General features: G+C 44.2%; 1 protein-coding gene and 1 long non-coding RNA gene across 2 annotated transcripts in view; one reads left to right on the top strand and one right to left on the bottom strand.

Moving 5' to 3' along the window:
• Positions 1-13762, top strand: part of LOC116183802 (uncharacterized) — a 224316-nt gene extending 210554 nt beyond the window's left edge. Inside the window, exons 2-4 of the long non-coding RNA XR_004148493.2 lie at positions 7594-7707; positions 11939-12011; positions 13611-13762. This is a non-coding gene — a long non-coding RNA (uncharacterized LOC116183802). The remainder of the gene's footprint in view (positions 1-7593; positions 7708-11938; positions 12012-13610) is intronic.
• The window catches only part of CTNNA3 (catenin alpha 3), a 412512-nt gene continuing 396127 nt past the window's right edge, over positions 5300-21684 (bottom strand). The window contains exons 17-18 of the mRNA XM_077784793.1: positions 20880-21014; positions 5300-7343 (exon numbers count right to left, since the gene is read on the bottom strand). Coding sequence (XP_077640919.1) covers positions 7056-7343; positions 20880-21014 — 423 coding nt within the window. The 3' untranslated portion in view covers positions 5300-7055. The remainder of the gene's footprint in view (positions 7344-20879; positions 21015-21684) is intronic.

Below are 21684 nucleotides of genomic sequence, written 5' to 3'. Positions count from 1 at the left end.
GCTTGGCATTTGAGTAAAAAAGGTTGGAGTCTTACTGCCAGGGAGGCAGTGTGGGAATGATGACAATTAGGCTGAAGCTGGTCAGTGGATCTTTCATTCATTTAAGGAAAACTAACTACAGGAAAAATCTGTCTAGAAGGGAAAAAGAGGTATGTTGAAGAAATATGGGGAGTTTATCTCTGTCTGCGTCCCTTAGGTTAGACAAGCAGGAGGGCATGAGCAGGTTGGGATCATATTCATTTCACAGGACAAAGGAAAACTTTCACTCAAGAAGCAAGGATGGAATTCAAGTAAACGTTGGACATGTATAAATAAAAGAAATATTAAAAACATTGCAAAGTGATCAGAGTGCTGTTCCAGCTCATCTGCTTCCAGCACGTTTGCCCATGAAAGTGTTTGTTATCCAGTGCTTGAGCATGTGTCAGTCCTAGCCTTTTTCCTCAGTGACAAGCAAAATGTTCCTTGACTCTCTTAAAGAGCACTCAGGTGACAGTGAAAAGTGACCTTCCTTAGGAAGGTGGTTGGTGGCTTTCAAAATCCTTACTGCATGCTGAAAATGAGCTGGTGGCCTCAAAGCACTGAGTAGGAGGTGGGCACACATTGGAGGAACTCCATACAAAGAAACGCTCCCAGAGGCATTTCTGGAGGAAAGCAGCACTTCTGGCCCCTTGGGAAATGCAGCCTTAATAATGATGGAATTACAAACCAGAAGTTTTCCATGTTTTGTAAATGCCACTTTTCCATTTCTCCTCCTTTTCCCTGTGCTCAGAAAGGGGCACACATTCTCTCCTGCAGCAGCATTCCCAGCAGCAGCACAGAGGAGAGCTGGGGTGGCCACTGGCACCCACACACAGTGTTCTGCCAGCTCACAGGCTCCACACACCAGGTGAAGGTGCCAAGAGGGTGTGGACACAGCTGGGAAGCCCAAGGAGACTGCTGTGAGCTGGGCAGGGGGAAGGTGGAGCTGTGACCAGGTTCCACAGCAGCTGGAATTGGTAGAGGTACTGGGACAGGGGTGGAGGAGACTGGCACCTTAAAGTTTTGCCTCCATTAGATACTCAGCTCCAGGGAATTATAACAGAGTTTGGCTTGTGAGTGGTTTTCAAAAAAAACCAAACTTCTGTTTTGATCACAGGCTAAACCCATTTTATCGTGAGATCTATATCTGGGAATATCTAGTGCAGGTAGTGTATTACATAAAAGCTAAAAAATTAAAATCAAATAGAGAAGGCCTGGGACAAGAGGAGTGAACAGAATAGTTTGGCAAGCTTGAGTCATGAATTTCATTCCAGTGATAGGGTTGTCTATACTGTTTATTTTTAACCAAGATTATGAGTTTAATTCACAGTAACAGTTTCAGATGGAATCTCCAGGATGGATACAGCTGCTGAAATGTTAGTACATTTGTATACTCTGTATTCATTCCAGAACCCCGAGAACAAGAGGTTCTTCCAAGGGGGAAAATAAGGAGGAGTAGGTGAAGGATAGGATGCTGTGGGAAGTGAAGCATCTTAGTCATCCTTGTTAACATAACAACTACTTGTCTTGAAATTATATTGGCTTGTGTAATGCTTGCAGCTAGACAGAAATTATTTCAGTGATAATAGAGCTCATCCTGAGCCAAAAAGTTGTCTCATTTCCCTTTCTTTTTACAGCATAATAGGTACGAATATCCTATTCAAACACTTCCAAAGTTTTCAGTCATAATTATTCTCTGCTTATATTTAACTGTTGGGGGCTTAAGTTCCAGTTTGCTTTCTGACTGACTAGATGCAGTTGCTATACTTTTGCCATAAGATACAGCCATTTTTTTCCCTGTCAGAGTAATTCAAAAGCAGAAAATTGAGGCTGTGTGTCTGAGATGCTGCACCTTTATAAAGTGAAACATCCATGCACTTCTGTGTACTTGCTATGAATTCTAACAACTTCAGTTTATCAGTAACTAAATATTTTGTAATTATATAAATACATTTAACTATAAATATATCTTTATATTAAATTATATTAAAAATAATTGCATTGGTTTAGGTTATTTGCATTTATGAATGTGTTATAATAGTCACTCCTAATGCATGTTGTAATAGATATAAAATACATGATAGGTAAATTATGTAATTATATCAATAGATAAATAAGTGAGGGTTATTTCAATGTCAGCCAAGTGCAAAGATACCCCAGCCATGAAGGTGGCCACCTTAAGGGCTGATGGTTTGCAGTGCATGCTTGGGGTCTGCCTCTCTGTGTTTACTATTTGTGTATGAAGTCTGTGGCATCTGTAGAATCCACACAGAAACACAGAATGTTGAGAGGCTGGAGTGGACCTTGAAGATCATCTTGTCCAACACTTGCCACTATCCCAGGCTGCTCCAAGCCCCATCCAGCCTGGCCTTGGACACTTCCAGGGATCCAGGGGCATCACAGTCTCCCGGGGCAACCTGTGCCAGGGCCTCACCACCCACCCACACAGTAAAGGATTCCTTCCCCATATCTAAACTACATTTCCCCTCTGAATTTGTACCCAGGACATTAACTAGCAGAGCTCTAGTCCTCTCTTTTCTGTCCTCAACTTGCTCCTAAGTGCAGATGAGCTAAATATAAATTGTGCAATATGCATTCAGATGTTCTCTTAGAGAAACCAATGCAACCCTTCCTGACAGCAAGTTGCACTGGCTGTTTACTTATTTTCATTTGAGGTCCCAAGGACCACACCCCCAGCAAGCTGCAAAGCCCCAGCCTACAGTGATGCCTGAGAGGACTAGACTGGGTTTGTAGAGGGAGTGGAGGGCAGAAAAGAGCCTTTTGCTGTTTTGTCCTCTTTGGAAAGCCTTTACTCCAGGGAGATTCTGCTTTCCTGGAGAAATCATTGCTTTAAATGACTCTTCCTCCACCAGAGAAGCTACAAACCCACCAATAAGGTTTCTCCCATTCTCTCAGCCATGCTGGCTGGTTGAGAATGGTACAAAGTGTGGGAGCAGTATCCTATCCTGTTCCCATGTGAGTGAGCTCTGGGAGCAGCCAAGGCCACAGAGGCTTGCTGGAGCAGAGAGCACCAGCTCCTTTAACCCTTCACCCCCTGGAAAGAGCAGTGCCCGACCCACAGAGCCAGAGCTGTGGGGTATTGGCACCTCGAGTCATGTGCTGCCTTCTATGAAGGAAACAAAACTGCAGCAGAAAAGCCAATGGCTCTCAAGTGACCAGGCTGATAAAAGATTTGAGGGTTGAGAGGAAACATCATCCTGCACAGGACATCTCTGTGGTCTCCAGCCTGCCTTAACACAGTCATTTCCACTGTCAGGAAGTATAATGTGAAAATTTCCTATCCTGAAAAAAAGCTCCTTAAAACTCTTAGATCCACCTCTTGCAGTGCAAACTTTCATCTTAACTATTGCTTTTAGGCTGGAGCCAGAAATTAGTTCCTCAGCTTCCAGTTCCTTGGACCATAGCAGCACATTCCTCCTGTTGATGAGAGGCATCAGGGGCTTTAAAGTATTTTCATGGTTTGTTTGCCATTTCTGCTTTGGATGGATTTTTTCTTTATGCCAAGGAAGTTTCCAGTGAGTTGTGGTTTATTATTTGAAAGGTGGGACTTTTCAGTGCCGAACACCACTTCCAGTGCACAGCACAAAATCCATGGCTTCTTAATTAACACTGCTGGTGCATTTTCTTTCCTTTAAGAAGTACTTGTGCAAAAACCAAGCCCACTGATCACCCTGGGGAGAGAGAGTGTGACCTGCTTGATCCTTAATTATTATTTAATTACTCATATGCTAAATTGCCCCTCTGGACAGTATCAGATGAGTGCTTTTGATCTGTTGCCACTTTTCCAGCCCCCAGGGGCATTAGGGGGCTCATCACCTGGTGCAGCCTGGCAGAGCTCCCTGGGTGTTTGGGATGTGGGATGTGAGGGCTGGGGAGGGTCCCAGAGCTGCTGGCAGAGAGGGGGAGGCGAGTGTTGCTTTTCCAGGCTGTTGGGATGGAGCTGTGAGGCAGGAACAGGCACCACCCCTCGCTGCAGCCACAGCTGAGGGGTTTATTTATCTCATTTCCTGAGCCCAACGTACTGGCAAGTCTTCAGAGTTCAACTAGGAGCAATATACAAGGGGCAAGTTTTACATAGAATTTTATTATTTACTGCTGATAGAGACTTTTTTTTTAAAACAAAAAGAAAACTGTTAAAGGCTCATGAAAGAACTTTCTGTATCAACCTACTTTTCTCAAATGCTTCAGTTGTGGACTCAAAGAGTATAAAGGACACAAGCCTTTCAAAAATCACTGCAATACTTTTAAAACACCATGCCTGGCCTGATGTCAGGCTGCTTAGCTGTGTCCTTTAGTAGAGATGAAGCTACAGAGCTTCCCTAGTGGTACCAGGTTATGCTGGGAGAAAAAGCACATTGGCTGTTTATTAAAAATAAAAAACAAAAAAAACCCAAAAAGTCCACTTTGGGATTCATGGAAATGATGCAAACTCTCAAACTAATGGGCTTCAGCAACAGGACTCTCTAGTGCTCTAGTGACAATTTTTAATATAAAATTGCCTTCAGTCATCCATCACACTTTGCTCCAGGATGTGGTAATGGGGAGAGGCCAAGGCAGGCTAATGAAGGAATGTGAGCTGCTGAGGTGAGAAAGCTGCAGCTCTGCCAGGCTGAGAGCAGCCGGGGGCACAGTGCGAGGGGACATGCTGGTGAGGGGCAAGCAGAACCTGGGGGAGAGGTTCTGCTCTGAAAGCTGGGCTAGCAGGGAATGAGGAGACTGCAGAAGAATGAGGAGCTGCTTGGAATAACACTGAGTAGTTCATCCTCCCTCGGAATTCTCCCTCGTGGCAGGGAAGTGGTGGTTCCCTGCCTCCCAGACTGGCTGAAGGGTGATGAGCTGGGCTTCTTACAGCTCCAGGACTCCTTAGCCAGGAATAAACTTTTTCACTTGGGATTGAATTTAACCCAAGAAAAATTTAGTCTAGATTTGATTATTGCTCTTTTGGCTCTTCTCAACAACCTGCAGTGGGTTTCAAATTCTTTGTTCATTTAGAGAGTGGATTCTGTGTAATAAATTGCTGTGTTGAGATCAAACTGGCTACTGAGCATGGCCAGGGAAGGAACAGACTGACAGTGCAGGAAGGAGCATGAAGTGAAGCAGTAAAATGTGCTTTAGTGATACTGCTGCTGGAAAACCTCTCCTGTAGAGCAGCTAATGGAGCACACACAGTGTACTGGAAGGAACAGAAGCTGGTGCTTTGTTAGCACACCTGGCAGGCCTTGAATTTCAGACACACTGAAAAAATCCCACAACACTGATGGCAGCTTCTCAGAGGTGTACATGTTTTATTCATAATGTGGTACCAAGGCATTAGTTACAAATGTTTGACATAAAGGTGACCAGGATCAAAGGTGTAACCTGGAGACAGGAGGGTTTCATGACAGTCACACCCCCAGAGCAGCTCCCAAGGCTGTGTTAGCTTACCTGCTGCCTCTGGAGCCCTGGGAGCAGCAGCAAAGCCAGGAAACATTACTGACATCTTGCTGCAAACATGCTGGAGGGAACTGGAGTTGGAAAAAGGTGATTTTCTTCCAAACTTCTCCTTTTGTTCCATTTAACTGATTGCAAAGTTAGGGAAGGTGGAAGAATGATCTGTAGGATTTTTAATTCATGAGCACTGTAGTTTCATGGGGTTTTATAACCAACAGCCTAGAAATTCCTCTGCCCCAGCATCCTGAGCTTACAAACATAGCAGCCCCAAGAGGAAAGGCACAGTTTAGGGTTATTCTTGCTGTCCATGCTGGCCCAGGTCAGGCACTGCTGTGCTAGCGTACAAATTCTTGTAATAAATGGTAATAAATGACCCTGGAGCAGTGGCCCAGAATGTGGAGCCATCCCATAATGGCAGCCAGTGACACACAGGTAGCTCTGGCTTTTGAGGGAGCCCTTTCACCTTAGCAAATGAAGAAGGCCATGCCAAAGGATCTACGGAATGGCCAAGCAAAGATGTCTTGTGGAACAAATGTAGCCTGGAAAGAATTCATGACATGGCAAAAAGACAAGCTAGATCCTTCTAAAAAAATTAGTCCAAGTGGATTTCAAATTCAAAACTATTTAAAAAAAACTAGTTTTTCTTAAGTACATTGCAGAGCTCTGGACCAGCTGGATTTACCTTCATTGAACACATTGAGTGCAGCCATTTAGCACTCACCAATACAGTCCTGCATTTAAGAAGTCTGTCAGAACTAACTTAATTCCCTACAGCTGCTTTGGAAAAGTCTTCTCATTCCTAAGATGCAAGGCCACACACTGGTCTCAGAATAATTATTTATTTCGAAGTTCTCTTGTGTGGCAATCAGGAAAATTTTTTTCTAGTTAATGTCTGATTTATCTGAACTGCCAAATACAACAGCCAGCAGATTTATTTGGGCTCATGGAAGAGAGCAGGGAGCAGAACACAGATTCCTGTTCATGCTTCTAAAGAGCTGTCACCTCTGCTGGCTTGCAGAGTCAGTGCTTTACTACATTACTCCATCCAGTTGTTCCAACACTTTGGGTTTTTCATCAAACATTTTCAAGCTTACATTCCAAGGTGTGGGCTTGGCCAAGGACAAGTTTTGGATGCTGCAGTCTGGACCAGGTTTAGGGCTCAGACTCGAGGCTCAGCTGGGCAGCCCAGCTGACCTGGGGGCAACGATGCCCATCAGAGACCTGGCCCAACAGCACCTGTCAGAAATCCTGTGTCACAAAACAGATCCACTGCAGTGGGGCCACTCTCAGCCCTGCTGAAGGAGCTCCTGAGGCCTGGGGACAGCAGGCTGGCTTTGGGCACTTGGCACATTCCTCCCTCCCAGCTGCAGCATGGGCCCAGCTGTGTCAGAGCTTGTCACTGCAGGAGGATCAGTATTATTTTCAACTGTGTGCTTCTAACTAATGCAGCAGCATTTTCAAATAATTTAAGCAAGTGTTATCTTACAGATTTAGAGCAAAACGTTGGCATATATAATTATTAAGTAAGTGGGGGGAAGATGAAATATCATTGGAAATTCAAGACAGGAAAACATAGTGGCAAAATATCAGACTATTTCTCTGCCTCTGAATTCACTCATGACTTGAACAGGATGGATTCTCTTCTTTGCAGAACCTTTTCTGACAGCAGCATAGATTTCTTCTGGCTTCTCTCTTTTTATCAGGGGCTTCTTTTCTGGAGCCTTCATTCTCCACATCACAACTGGATGTCGTGGGCCAGTAGGACTCTGAATCTTGATAATCTTTGTGGATGCAATATAGGACATCTTCACTGTCTGCACCACAGAATTCATTAAATTTTTGGCAGCCTGAATTAGTGAAGTGACACTGTCCAGCTGTAACAGGAAACAGAAACACCAGCCTAGAAGTCAGTGTGCTGTTAACCACAGTAGGCACAGGAATAAACACCAGTTAAAAAGTAAGACTACCAGAGATTAAACTATAATTCCCACATTTTCCTTTCATGTGTTCGATCCCCGTGCTCATGCTATGCTGCTCAGATTTATTGTGATGTATGGAAATTAGTGCTGGTGGAATATATACAAGCTTTGGAAGATAATGCTAATTGGTTTTTTTCTTTAACAGGGATTCATAATACTTGTCTTCAGGGTTCTATTGCAATTACTACTGATGGGTAATGAAACCAACTTGAAGAGCTGTCAAAATGTGAGCTCTTTGCTTCCTTTGTTTCATCACTAGGTAAGGCCTCCAACTGCTCCTGTCCCATTCCAGGCTCCCACAGGTACTCAAGAGCAGTGCTGGGATACTCAAGTCTGGCTCTGTTAGAGCTGCTAAACCTGTTCTTAGCAGCCAAGATTTGTATGGGATATTAAAAGTGGGACAACCCCCAGAAATCCCAGTGACTGTGTGGTCTCTCCAGCTGCTCGGGGAGTGCCAGCCAAGGGCAGAATGCAGAACAAACAAAGCCCATCACCTTCCCCAGCATCCAGCACAGCCATACCAGTGCCACAGCAAGGGCATCTTCTATCACTGCTCATGGCCAGGAAATGGGAACACTGAGGAAGCTCTCTAGGGCTGGGATGGAGAAATAGAAGGATTACTTTTCAAAATGGGAGAGCCTTCACACTTCACCTTCTAAACATCTCCTTTGCTGAAACATTTATGTAAAAGCACTGAAGCCAGTTCTGTGAAGGGCTGTCTGTGGGTTTAGTGGCAGAGTGATCCTGTCCTCTGCCATCCAGCCCAACCCCAGAGCCTTGGACAAGGCACAGATTTACAAATGAAGCTATTAGGAGAGGTTTGAGGATTTCTCCCTCTGCCAGATCAAACAAACTGATCAGGTGAAAGAGGTGTGTTATTGCTGTCTTCATTCTGATTGTCTAACATACATACAAATAAGTCAGAAATAAAAAATTCAGCCAAGAGGCTGGATTTAGTTGCAATATGGAAATGCCTCTGAACTGACAGAAAAATCTTCCAGTTAATACAACACACACTGTTGCTCACTAGAAATGAAAAAAAAAAAAAAAATATCTGGTTGAATGCACACATACATGTGATGGCAAACTGAAATTATCTCAATTCCCCAAGAAAAGGTGTAAAATCTACCAGATGGCCTCTAAAGTTCATTCTGTGCTGCAGCATGTGAACTTTCTAGAAAGGGCTGCCAGTCTCTAGCAGCATGTGCTGTTTGCAGGGCACTGCTGCCATCAGGGGTGGGTGGGTGTGTCTGGGGACTGGGATGTAGGAACTGAGCAGGGAGCTGGGCTACCCAGCCCCTCAACAGCCTGGCCCTGCAGCACAGCTGCACACACTTTGATGTGACCTTCAATGCATGTACTGGCCCCCAAACTTCAAACACTTCTGTATGCATCTAACACACAGAAAACAAATCATTTGCCAGAGCTGCAGGCTGGTGGGAAGGTTCTGCTCTGAGTTCCTGCCCTACACTCCCAACACCTCTGCTGTGCACTCCCTTCCCCAGGGAGGCTGCTCAGGGGCAGATGGAGGGAGGCCCTAGCCACACCTCACTGCTGGATGCTGTCACACAGTGTTTACTGGAGCAGGAGGAGGCACAGCTTCATAGGAACTTCTTTCTTTCATTTCCATTTCACAAAATTTCAGTTATCTGTTGCTGTCTAGAACAGCTGACAACACCATAATCCAGACAGCTTCTTGAAAACTTTGAATAACCTTTTTTTTCCTCCTACCCTAACACTTCCTTTTCCAGCACTGACATAGTAAGGCTACTATGAGGCTGCTGGGACAAAGAATAATATTGTTTTGGTTCTGTGGCAGATAGTAATGAGCTTCAGAGGAAGCTTTTTCCCTGAAGTCTCCCAGTGACTGCACTGTGTGCAACTGCTCCAGCATTTTAAAGTTGCTGAGTGATAGAGGCATGTGAGGAGGGGTGGCAGGTTGGGCAGCAAAAAAATTCTTGTTTGCATGGCATGGAAAATGCTTCTTGAAGAAACTGGTAGCATCCAGGCAGCTGTTCTCTATTGTGACTTCAGTGTGTGTAGTGTGGAACATGGAGAATGCTGAGGTGAGCACTAGAACTTAGCTGGTCTTTCCTCCGCTGTGGACATTGAACAGTTACATCCTCCTTCTGCCCCCTGTGGCTTTTTCCACAAATGGCTGTGGAACAGTCTAGGGCTCCTTCACCCCACCACTGGGATCAAGCAAACTGTGTTTTTATTGTTTTCTAAACTATAATCATAGGTATCTACTCCAAGCAGCAAAGAAACTGCAGGGATGCCTAGCTTTGCTGAGGCTTTATCTGAAAAGCAGCATGCAGCCACGTCAGCCACGGAGTCTGACACAGGCTCTGGGAGGAGTCACCCGTCACCTCCAGCATTTGAAATGCTGAAGAGCCAAAGCCTGACTCCAAGCCCAACTGTAGAACTGTTCCAAGTGGCAGAATTGCCCTTGCCACACCAGAGGAACTGGACCTCTGCCATAGCATTAAAGCTCTACAAAAGATGCCCTGAGCCACAAAGAGCCATGGAGGTACCTCCATGTGAGAAACAGCTCTGTGTGTCCCCTGCTGCAAGACAGTGACCTAGAACCCACCAAGGGTGTTTGACCTTGGCTTTTGCTGCATTACCTGGGGCTGGGCTGAGTCAGAACAGGAGGGAGGGGCAGGGACACTCAGCTAATGCTGCCCTTCAGGCTGTCTGCTCACAGCATTGGCTGTGTCCTTGTGTCTGCCCGTGCCTTCACCTTTCTAATGCAGCTTGCATTTGCCTTCTAAAGAGGAATGTTGTGTTGGGGTGGGGTATTAACTGCATTCAGAATTTTGGAGAAGCTTTTAGATGTTCTTAGGTGTGTACTACAGATGGTAACAATCGGGCCATACATTTAATTTCCTCTTTTTTGGCTTTAGAGAACAGTTGTTTTTCTACCTCAATGCCAGTAACACTGTACAGTTTGGTGGAAATCTGTTCCATAAAACTGATGTACTCAAGAACTGTCTTCACTTGGATGCTTTTATCTCACATATTCAGCAGGCTCTTCAAGGTCTCATATCCAGGAAAACTGAAGAAATGAAACTTGGCATAAATGAAAGCCTGATAAAATATTCATTGAGCGTTTAAGTCCATTTCACTTAGAGAGATGTAGCTGCAAACTCCTCAAAGCACAGCAAGTGGTACATAAAGATTCACTGGCAAAACAAACAGACCAACCAACCCCAAACTAAAACCTGTTTTATTTTTGACTAGCTTCACTTTTAATCTTTCAGCATTTTCCATGGAGATGCTGAAAGATCTAGTCGTCCTAGCCTTCAGATTTTACAAGTCTGACTGTGTAAATTAAGCCAGTAATTCATTCAAGGGTTCAGGAAAAATATCCCTTGCCATTTTTTTCCTCACCTGTCCTCATCTGTGGGCAGTAGTACTTGGCTGCCATTGCAAAAGGAATTCAGAATTATTCTGACCACTGTAATTTCACACTGGGGTGAAACACACATGATACAGAGCAGATGGCAGTATTTTTTAAGAAAAAAAAAAAAAACAAATCAGGCTGGCAGCACTCATGCTAAGATCCACTCTCCTTTCTCCAGCACTTTTATTCCTCCTCTGTAGTAAGTCCTGAGAGCAAGAAAGCAAACTCTCCTCTGAATAACAAAGCTGAAGGAAAAGGTTAGACAAGAAATTAATTTGAATTTTTTTTTTTTCAGTTTGCTTACATGCATTGTATTTTTCTTATTTTGGTAATTTAATGTCATGGCAGTAGTGATAATCCCTTGCTACAAAATGCTGAACAATGTAATAACTGATATGGCAGTTATTTTTAATATTAGAATAACAAAGAGAATAATGACTTAGAAACTGAAGAAACCCTTCTGCTGTCCAGTTCAGTGTTCAGTGCAGTAAGAAATGCTTCCATTGTCCCATGTCAGCAGTAGCTGTAACTTGAGCAGCAGTGAGATACAAACTCTGCTTACTGCAGGGCATGCAGAGAGGCCAGGCTCCCTGCTGCTCCCGTTGCTGGTGCTGTGCAGGTGCTGTCCCCTGCCCTGAGGCAGGGACAGACACTCTGTGCCTTGGGGAACCAGGCTGTGTGGGGCTGCAGAACAGCACTTCCAAAGAGTGTACCTGGAGTGCCTGCAGCCCCAGCTGGGACACCTGCACTCCTCTGCTGGGAGTGTTCTTGCAGTTCTGCAGGGAACTCTACGGTTTTGCTGGTTGAGAACAGATGTATTAGTTGGCTGTTTCCAGTATCCTAAGTCTCATTTGCAGTTCACCCAAATTTAGGTTTTCCATACAGGTGGAAGCTGAGAACTAAACACCAAATACAGACTTTTTTTTATCAGCATTTGAAGTCTGAACCTAAAAATCTTTTGGAAATAAGGTCAGTTATTAAAAATTGGTTTTAATTGAAACACAAGGTTCATTATGTAAATTCCTAGAAGCAGATTTCCTTTGGTATACTATACTGAGAGACTAAATTTTTATTTCTCTGACAGCTACATCTGAAAGTAACATGAGTTCTACATTTTTGTGGAGAGCAGTGAGTGTCTGAGTACTGCTGCATTTCAGGTAAGGAGTCCTTACTAAATTGTGCTTTTGATTTTAATCCTGCTTTTCTACTAGGTGTACATAATTGCTGTTTTGAATTATCTTATGTTTCTTTCACTGAGGTTGCTGTATAAAATAGTCATTTAATCCCTTAAGATTAAAAGTAGCAGAACAATCCAAAAAGAGTGAAATCTCCATTGCTGAAGGCGTTGGAGTTTTTACTGGGCCTTGGCCAGGATTTTAATGCCACTTGCCTGCTTTTCTGAGCCTCCTTTTTTTTCCCCACTCAGAGTAGTGTTAATTTCTTTTTAGTGGAAATGGAGATCTTAGTCTAACAGCAGAACCAGAAGATGGGTGTCCAAGAAAAGCCCAGCAAAGTTGGAACTGGAAGCCCTTGGTTACCTGCCATGTGTGCTCATGCAGCTGAGAGATGACACAAAGAACCTGTCACAGATTCAAGCCCAGTGCAGCTTAGATGGGCAATGAGCCAAATGCAGCCTTGCCATTGTGATTCTTTTCTCTGGGAACTGTTCCCTCAGTGTTTCGCTCACCTCTGCTTTGCCATGCTCACACTCTGGGACACTGGAGAGGTTTCACCCCCATGGACATGGTCTCAGGAAAACAGCTCCACCTCTCACGTTTCTTTTCAAGGAACTGAGTGTTCCTAGAAATGTGTTTGTTCCATTGGTTATCTATGTTTGTGTCCATCCAGTGATTGCATTAAACACCTCAGGGGCGTCTGGGGTCTGTTTCATGTCTTACCCATTTTTCAGGTCGGGAAATTGAATCTAATAGACTGAAAACTAACCATTACCAGAGTCTGCTTCGGGCTAAGCAGGATTCAAAGAATTGAAACTAAGTTCTATAATTAGGCTAGGCCTGTGTCTGAGTTAAATGATAAACAACTCACATTAAGGGCTGCAAAATTGTTCCGTGCAACACCATAATGGAGCAGATGCTTAGCCAGGCGGATAGCCGAGTCTCTCCCCAATACTGCTGCTTTCACTTCCAGGGAGGATTTTAAAAGTCTAAAAACAGGCCCTTGAGAAAAAGAAGACTGGCTTAATATAAATCTTTTCCTTACTGTCGAGGAAGAAATTGAGTGTTTGTTGCAATAATGTTTTACATACACTGAAGCTAAGAGCTATGAGACACATCCTGATTTTGCTAATTGCCAGAGTAATTATTACTAGGAAAAATAATGTATGTCCTTTTAGTGTACATTACCAGAAATATTTCCTAGTCCTTTAAGTTAGCTTTTCTAAGTAGTTGCAGTTTAGAATACAGTAGTAACTGAGCTCTCTGTAAGTGATTGACAGGAAAATCTGTCCCTTGCTTTGCTTCCAAAAGCCAGGATTTCTATATCCACACACCTGCCAGCATACACTATGTAAAAGCTAGAAAGGTATAGTGTTACTAAATAAAAAAAAAAAAAAAACCAACCCAGAGTGAAATATTTTTGTCAGCTCTCAGCAGAAGAAAACTTGTGTCAGCTCTTGGGGGTTAATGTCAGCTTTTAGAAATTGAGCAGTTCAGTATTTTCAGAGTCAAATACTGAAATAAGTGATTTCATGCATGGTGTGAAGCCCTATAAGTAACCTCCCCCATCCATTCCAACAGGCCGAACTAAGAGTTCTTAACAAGAGCCAAGGAGAAACACCAGCCAGGAGAAGTGAAGTGGCTGAGCCCGGAGCAAGAGCTGTGCCCTAGTGCTCAGGGGCACGGCTGCCAGAGCAGCCACTGTGGATGAGAAGCAAGGGAAAAGGGATGCTGTTCCCCCAGAGGAACAAAGCAGGTACTGTAGTGACTTGAGTGGGCTGTCAGGGCAGCCCCTATTCCATTGTCATTCCCAGCTTGCTGCTTTTAGCCCTTTGTTCCTTCCATCCAGTCCACAGCAAGGCTGTTCTGCCCATCTCACTTCTCTTCCAGGGGGAAAGCACATCCAGACCCTAAAAGGAGCTGCAATGCCCTGCTCCCATCTCCTGCCCTGCCGAAGAGGCAGCTCCTCTGCAGCAGCAGCTGAACCCCTTCCAGTGGCGAAGGCATGGGGCCATTTGCCAGCTGCCACAGCAGTGCACCTTGGCCAGGACAGCCTTTTCCTGGACTATGGATATCCAGGGATTGGGACTGTGACAGCCAAAGGCCTGGGGGCAGGGACCCTGCCTTGAATTTTTCTAACTTCTGGCTTTGCCTCTGTGTTTTCACCTGTGGTTCAGCCCTCAAAGCTTGAACACATTTATCTCAAATGTCATGCTGGAAACTTGTGATTTAACAGGCCCAGGAACTCAGGAAGGGAAACAAATATTTCAGTCCAGCCTTGGAACATGAGGTTAGACACATTAAACCACCTCCATTTGGCACAAAGCAGCCTGATGCCAGTGTTTAAGTCTGGCTCTTGAGATACCAGGGGGAAGAGCTGAAGATAAATGAGACATTTGCAGAAACAGCAACGGGAAACAGCCCTTAGTGCAGAGGTAATGCTAGCCAATGTGGGGTGGGGGAGGAAGCTTCTGTGCCAGTTAGCAAATTCTGGGATACTGGAACTCTTGAGAGTTTGCTCTTCCAGACCCTTCCTTTTTAAGGCGAAAAAGCTCTGTCTCTCTCACCGAGTACAATATAAAATGAAACATAAGATAATGACTGTAAATAGCACAAAACAGAATTGCCTGACAAAAGTAATGGAGAACAGTATTAATATGTAAGATATGTTCATTTTCTGCCCTGTGATATAATTCTCTCTAGTTAAAGCCATTTTTGGAAAAAGAGCAAACTGGCATGGTAAGGTGCAAGCCTATTGCTGTGCAGTGCTTGTAAGTGAAGTATCAGCTTATCTGCATAAATGAATGCAATTACTGTCAATCTACATACTGCAAATGTTACCCCATTATTTTGTGCCTGAAGAGGCACCAGTTTAATTAATAGAAGGAAATGTCCATTTGCTATTTATTCACTTCTAACAAAGACTTAGTGAGTCCTCACCATTTGGACTTGTGCAGCTTAGAACCTGGCAATGCAAGTACTCACAATATTGGATGGGCCTATGAAAGACTAAATAGCGAGCAAGGAATTTTTCATGAATGAAAACAATAAAACTGCAACGAATGGAGACCTAGAAGGTGATGATCCACATCTCTTCCTCCCTTTTTCTGCACAAGACCCCCTCTAAACTCCGTAACGAGGAACTGAATAGAAAGAAAGAACCGGAGCTTGGGGATGGACAGTGAGAAAAGGCAGACTACAAGTGTGTGTAGCCTGAAGTCCAAAAGCCACTAAACAAGGACAGCAGTGAGAAGAGCTGCCAGCTGGGAGCTCCACAAAGCATCCCAGCTGTCCCAGGGAAAGTGGCCTCATTAACCTCCACTGATGCTACAGCCAGGTATGAACTGTAGGAAAACACCCCAGGAGGGGGGTGTGGAATGAGCACTGCTGCAGGGCAGACATGGGCACAGAGCACACACATCAAAAACAGCTGAAGAGGACTGAGTTGTGTTTATGGATTTCAACAGTTTTGCATATGCATAATGGTCTTTGTTGTCATGCTGACAGCCAGCAGCACCTCCTCCAGTGCAGACCAGCATGTAGGTGAGAACAGTTTCCTGCTGACAGGGACACAGCTGCCCTTGTGCCATGGCACTGTCACCCACTGCTCCACGGTACTATCCACAGCCTGGAACACCAGTTTAGGGCTCCTTTCGTTTAGGGTTCCTTGATCTACCACAGCATCATCCAGAACTGGCAAGACAGCAACTGTGGCTGCTCTGTTTCAAGAAGACAGTGCTTTCTTTTGCAGATCTGCAAACACCTGACGCTACATCCTCTGCTTTTCATCCCTCTCACTTGGTCCTAAGGCTTCAAGGGAGGCTGGTTTGGATTATTTTTTTAATGAACTCCTGCTCTTGTGAGAAGGAACTTTCCTTGAAGGTGATTCAAACCCAAGATCCTTGTGCACAGTTCTAATGATTGGAGAAAGGAGCTGTGGGGTGAATGTAAGAGCCATCTCAAAACAGTGATTTTATGTGTGGATTCCACCAGCTGGTACTCAGGGTGGATTTGTTACTGTGGAAGATGGTACTGACCCATCTGAACGTGGAAATGTGTCATTTCTCACAGGAGAGGAGCTTCTCCCCTCAACTTTTGTGCTGCCTGTCCCAGTGAGAGCCAATGCCAGCCAGAGGAGGGGAGGATGCCCAAGGACCAGGGAGGTCATTCCTGCACAATACCTACACGGTTGCAGGGGTGGGGCAAACAATGGAGAAACCTGTGAGTACGATTATTTCCTAATGCTCTTTCTGGCAGATTTCTTTTCCTGTAGCAGATCTTCACTAACCAGATGATGGATTCAGTTTCAGGTATTTGGAGACTCAATTTTTTTTACTTAATGCACAATAAAACCTTTACTATCTGCAAGGGCTTGCTGTCTCCTTTTCTGATTCTCATTCAGACAAGATCAGGACTAGGTAGAATACAAAATATAATTAAATTCCCCCTACAGTTCCAATTCCTGTATTTTCTAATGGAGTTCTGATATTATTTTCTGGGGAGGGAGAAGGTGGGAAGGGGGAGAAGAACCCCTCTCCTGCCTCATACATAACTTGGGTTTGTCACTTCTTTCAAGGCCAGCTAACCTAGGAATGTGATCAATTTCTAAAGCCCCCACATGCACTTTCAAAACTGGAACTTGCTCCAGCTTTTAAGAAAAGCAATTCAATAACCAGCCATTTTATACCACTACTACATTTCTCTCCCTCTCGACTGAGCAACTTATCAACATAAATCCCACTATTCTTCTAAAACTGAAGCAATTAAAGCATATAGAGTTAAATTAATACAAAAGGCCATCACTGGTTGGTTGGGCTGCACTTTCAGATAACCACAATTTTAACTGCAGGGGGGCAGAAGAGCACAGTCAGTCATGAATGACCTTCCCTTCCCACAGCAGAGACCAGGAAAACTTTTTTTCAATTTTCTTGAAATTTTTCATAACCACTGACACCAACCGTGTCTCCACTGTCTTTAAAAGACCTGGGGTGAGAACACAGGTCTCGTTTGACACTGGCTAGCAATTTAACTCTTTTCTATGTAGCACCCATATTATTAAAAAAAAAAAAAAAAAAAAGGAACACAGTAATTATCGGGGCATTTTCAAAGATTATACAAGAGAGTAGCAACCTTGCAGCATCTCACGTTGATTTCACAGAACACCCGCAAAGCCATTCAGGCCTCTAAGTACAATTCTTCATTTCCACTGGCTCCCAAAGGAAACGCTGTGTGTGCTGAGCTAGCAGGGCAATGAGCATTGGCCTGAGCAGCTACAGGCCTGGGGCGACAGCGACGTCCACGGCTGCTTTGTGCCAGAGGCAGCTGGGACAGGAAAACACGTGGGAATGTATGAGTAGGAAGCTGATTGGACGGGAGGACATGTGGAATGTATGAGTAGGAAGCTGATTGGACGGGAGGACATGTGGAATGTATGAGTAGGAAGCTGATTGGACGGGAGGACATGTGGAATGTATGAGTAGGAAGCTGATTGGACAGGAGGACACATGGAATGTATGAGTAGAAAGCTGATTGGATGGGAGGACACATGGAATGTATGAGTAGAAAGCTGATTGGATGGGAGGACACATGGAATGTATGAGTAGGAAGCTGATTGGACAGGAGGACATGTGGTAATGTGTGAGTAGGAAGCTGATTGGACAGGAGGACATGTGGAATGTATGAGTAGGAAGCTGACTGGATGGGAGGACACATGGAATGTATGAGTAGGATGCAGTGGTATGTCTTTAATTAGATATTTGTTCAATATCTGTTCCCTCCCCCATCCCTAATCTCCTCCTCTCCCCAGTTGTCAATCCTCCCTTTCCCTGCCCCTTTCCCTGGAACCTTCCCTGTCATTCCTCCTAGCTCCCTTTCCTGCTTCCAGAGCATTCCCTGTCTGTTTAGTGAGACACGAAACCCTATTGGTTATTTTGGGTTATTCCACTCCCCTGTTTCCCCTGATAGGTTTGTGATATGTTAGTTCTGCCCTAAACTCCTCCCCTGCTGTTCCCTCATTGGTTGCTGTTCCTACACCCGTCTCCCTGAATTCTTGTATAAAACCTCTGCTCCCGCTCCCGAGGGGGTCTTGGGGCTCACTGAATAAAACCATCCTGTTCACCCCCAAGTCCCGTGTCGCCTCCGTCTGTTCCCGCGCCACCAACTGGGACAGCAGAGCTTCACAGGGGGAGCGGCCGCCCGTTCTCTTCCCTCACCGCCCAGCACGGCACGGCTCGGGGAATCGCGCCACGATACAACAGCAGGAAGCTGATTGGACGGGAGGAATGTGGAATGCATGAGTAGGAAGCTGATTGGACGGGAGGAATGTGGAATGCATGAGTAGGAAGCTGATTGGACGGGAGGAATGTGGAATGCATGAGTAGGAAGCTGATTGGACGGGAGGAATGTGGAATGTATGAGTAGGAAGCTGATTGGACGGGAGGAATGTGGAATGCATGAGTAGGCAGCTGATTGGACGGGAGGAATGTGGAATGTATGAGTAGGAAGCTGATTGGACGGGAGGAATGTGGACAGCAGCATGGCAGCTGGGCCAGCCAATGGGTGTGCTTCCTCTGTTGAGTTCTGTTACTCCGGGTTTGGTTTCAGTTACGTCAGGCTAAAGTTAAAGGTATAAAAAGGGGCCCATTTCTACAATAAAGGGATCTCCTTCCGATGCATAAGGGGATCCGTGTAGCTTTGTTCCCACTGCTACAAACACACAGTTGGCTTTCTCAAGTTTCTGGATGCATACAGGACAAGTTCTCACCCTCCTGCCTTGAAGCAGGCTTAGGATCTATAGTCATCTCTTTGGGATTATCAATCAAGTTAAATTTGGGGTTTTATTTTTAGAGTTTAAAATTTTTGCACCAGACAGATTATGCACGGTTGACAGGAGTTACACAACATAAAAGGTAAAGACAACAATGTGAGTATTCTGCAGCAGGAAGCAGAAACAGCAAGAACCAAACTTGGTTCAAATATTTGGCTTTACTGTAACCCACACTGGTCACAGAAGTGCTTGTGAATAGAAACAGGTAAGGAAGAGAAACTGTTAATGTGCAGCGCAAGTGAAAACACGCACTGGCTTCAGAAATTGTATATTCAATTAAAATTAACTGTATGTTCCAGAGGTTCAAATATGGTGTCTCAATTACCATTTAAATTAGCCAGCACAAGTATCCTATAGAAATGAGTGTTTCAAATCTCACCTCAGCAACAAAGGCTCATTTCTGATTATTTACAAACCACATCAAATCTAAGAATAGTTTTAGTGAAACATAAATAGGGATAGGTAGGCCTAGAGAGAGACAGAAATAGGTACGTACAGATATTGATGGGTAAAGACAGGAATAGACAGGCACAGGGAGAGGCAAAGGTAGAGACAGGTACAGAGATCTTGACACAGGTAGAGGCAGCTCTAGAGCAAGGTGTGGGTATAGACAGGGGCAGATAGGCTGACAGAAATGGACAGAGAGGTGCTGACAAATTTTGTCACGCAGAGGTAGATACTGACTATCTAGATAAAAGACATTTTTGACAGGGAGAGGTAGTGACAGGTACACAGACGCTGACAGATAGAGACAGGTACAGATAGATCCTGACAGATTCTCTAAGATTTTAGCCAATTCTGTTAGATTTTGGCAGATTCTTACACTTTTTGACACAAATTCTCTTGCATTCTGGTGGGTTCTGACAGAGATATTGGCAGTGGTGGAGACAGATCTTTGACAGAGATTTTGTCATATATTGATTGGTACAGAGAGGGAGATATATATATAAACAGAGAGTGACAAGGACTGACAGGTGGAGCAAGTATAGATGGATAGACATGTATAGCTGACTAGCAATACATATAGATATATAGGTAGAGATGTGTATAAACAGAGAGGTGGAGATATAGATACATATAGACAAACAGGTTTAGACAGGGAGAGCTAAATATTGACAGGTATAGATAGGTACAGACAGATGGAGGGACATAGAGACAGGTATCACTGGGTGTAGACAGGTATAGATACATACAGACAGATACAGGTCAGGATACACAGAGGTAGATGAACACAGATAGCCAGGGACACGTACAGGCACAGACAGGGGAACAGGTGGGGAGAGAGAGACAGAGAGAGCGAGCATTCCAAACTATGGGAATGGAAGTTCCTTTGAACATACTGCAAAGCATGTAAGTGGTAGGAATGTGCCCAGTGTCATAGGTGGTTTTGGTGCTGTCTGCCAGATTTATACCTCGAAATCACAATCCTATGGACTCCAGGTAGTAACACGTCACACATGGGAATGTGAAGGCATTTTATGGATGGTTATGCTGAGGCCAAGTGCATAAAAGATTCATAAAATCACAAAATGTCTTTTCCATGGCTAATGATACTTGGCTGTAAGGGAGCAAGTAACTCTTAAAGCAAATTAAAGCAAAGTCAATAAATTCACTCAGGAATCACGTCACCTTGCTCTTCCTGTTATTTATTTCTGTTGACCTGTAGAATGTCCTGCAACATTTTTTTCTGGCCTTGAACTTCACTCCTGGACTGTTTTTATTGTATTCAGACACACACGAGCATATTCCACATGTGTAAGCTAATGCACCTTACAGTTCTTCAAACCAAACTACTTCAGAATAACAGTGATAATGTGCTGTGAGAATTTAAAAAGGTGATTGTTATTTCTTTAAAGCTATAAGTTGTATGCATCACGGTCAGAGATTCTTGCTGTTAAGTGGGTATTAGAAAAGAAAACAGGCTTTGGAGTGACAGTGGAACATGCTGCAAGCACAGGAAAGCCCAACTCAAATGGAACACCACGTTTGACTAACAGAGTACTTGATGCTATTTTTCTACTTACTGCAGACATGATGAGCTCTCCACCGAGATTCTGGATTTCTGCTTTAACCTGGCTGCAGATCTTGAGCTGATGGGAGTATAGCTTGATCTGTTCCAGGTAAGCTAGTAAATCCTGTTTGCACGACTGGTCTGGGCACTGAAAAGAACAATAAATAAAGCACTTCAGTAACTGCTGATTCAAAATGATGTCTCAGGATCACGTTGAAACTTCACTGAGGAGTATTCCAGTTGCAGACTACTGGAGCCTTGCTCCAGATACACTGCACTTGTATCAGGCTGCAAGGTTCATTCCTCTTGGGAAGCTTTTTAAAGCTATAGTTGGAAGCCCAGATGAAGCCTAAGATTCCCCATATGCACTCTGTATTTAGTGTATGGAGTTACTTCCAGTCCTTAGATGATCTCTAAGAAAGTACCTCTATTAACAGTGATGAGGGTAATCCAAACAGATTTTGTGGGCTATGTAACCATACATGCAGAGACATATTAACATCTATATATTATGCTTTATCTTGTAACGTGATCTATGGGGTTTTTTGTGTTCCATCCAGGCTGTATTGAACTCAATCTGCACATCTTCTCTAACTGTGACAACAGCAAAAGTAGAATGTCTTATGGAAAAGTCACAATAAAAATTGTCAATATTTTTAACAATGCAGATTTCTATTATAGAAATAAAAATAGGATTGCTGTAACCTGATTTTTTCCCAAAATACATGGAGTACTTGGAGAGCAATGTTGCTCTGTGGGTACCAGGCCAGTGATGAAAGGCTGGGTATGAATTTGTTCTAAGGCTGACTCTCATTGCT

Source organism: Lonchura striata, chromosome 7, assembly GCF_046129695.1.
Source record: "Lonchura striata isolate bLonStr1 chromosome 7, bLonStr1.mat, whole genome shotgun sequence".
In the NCBI taxonomy this organism is placed as follows: domain Eukaryota; kingdom Metazoa; phylum Chordata; class Aves; order Passeriformes; family Estrildidae; genus Lonchura; species Lonchura striata.
The sequence above is the reverse complement of the archived record's forward strand: the minus strand, read 5'-3'. Positions and strand labels throughout refer to the sequence as shown.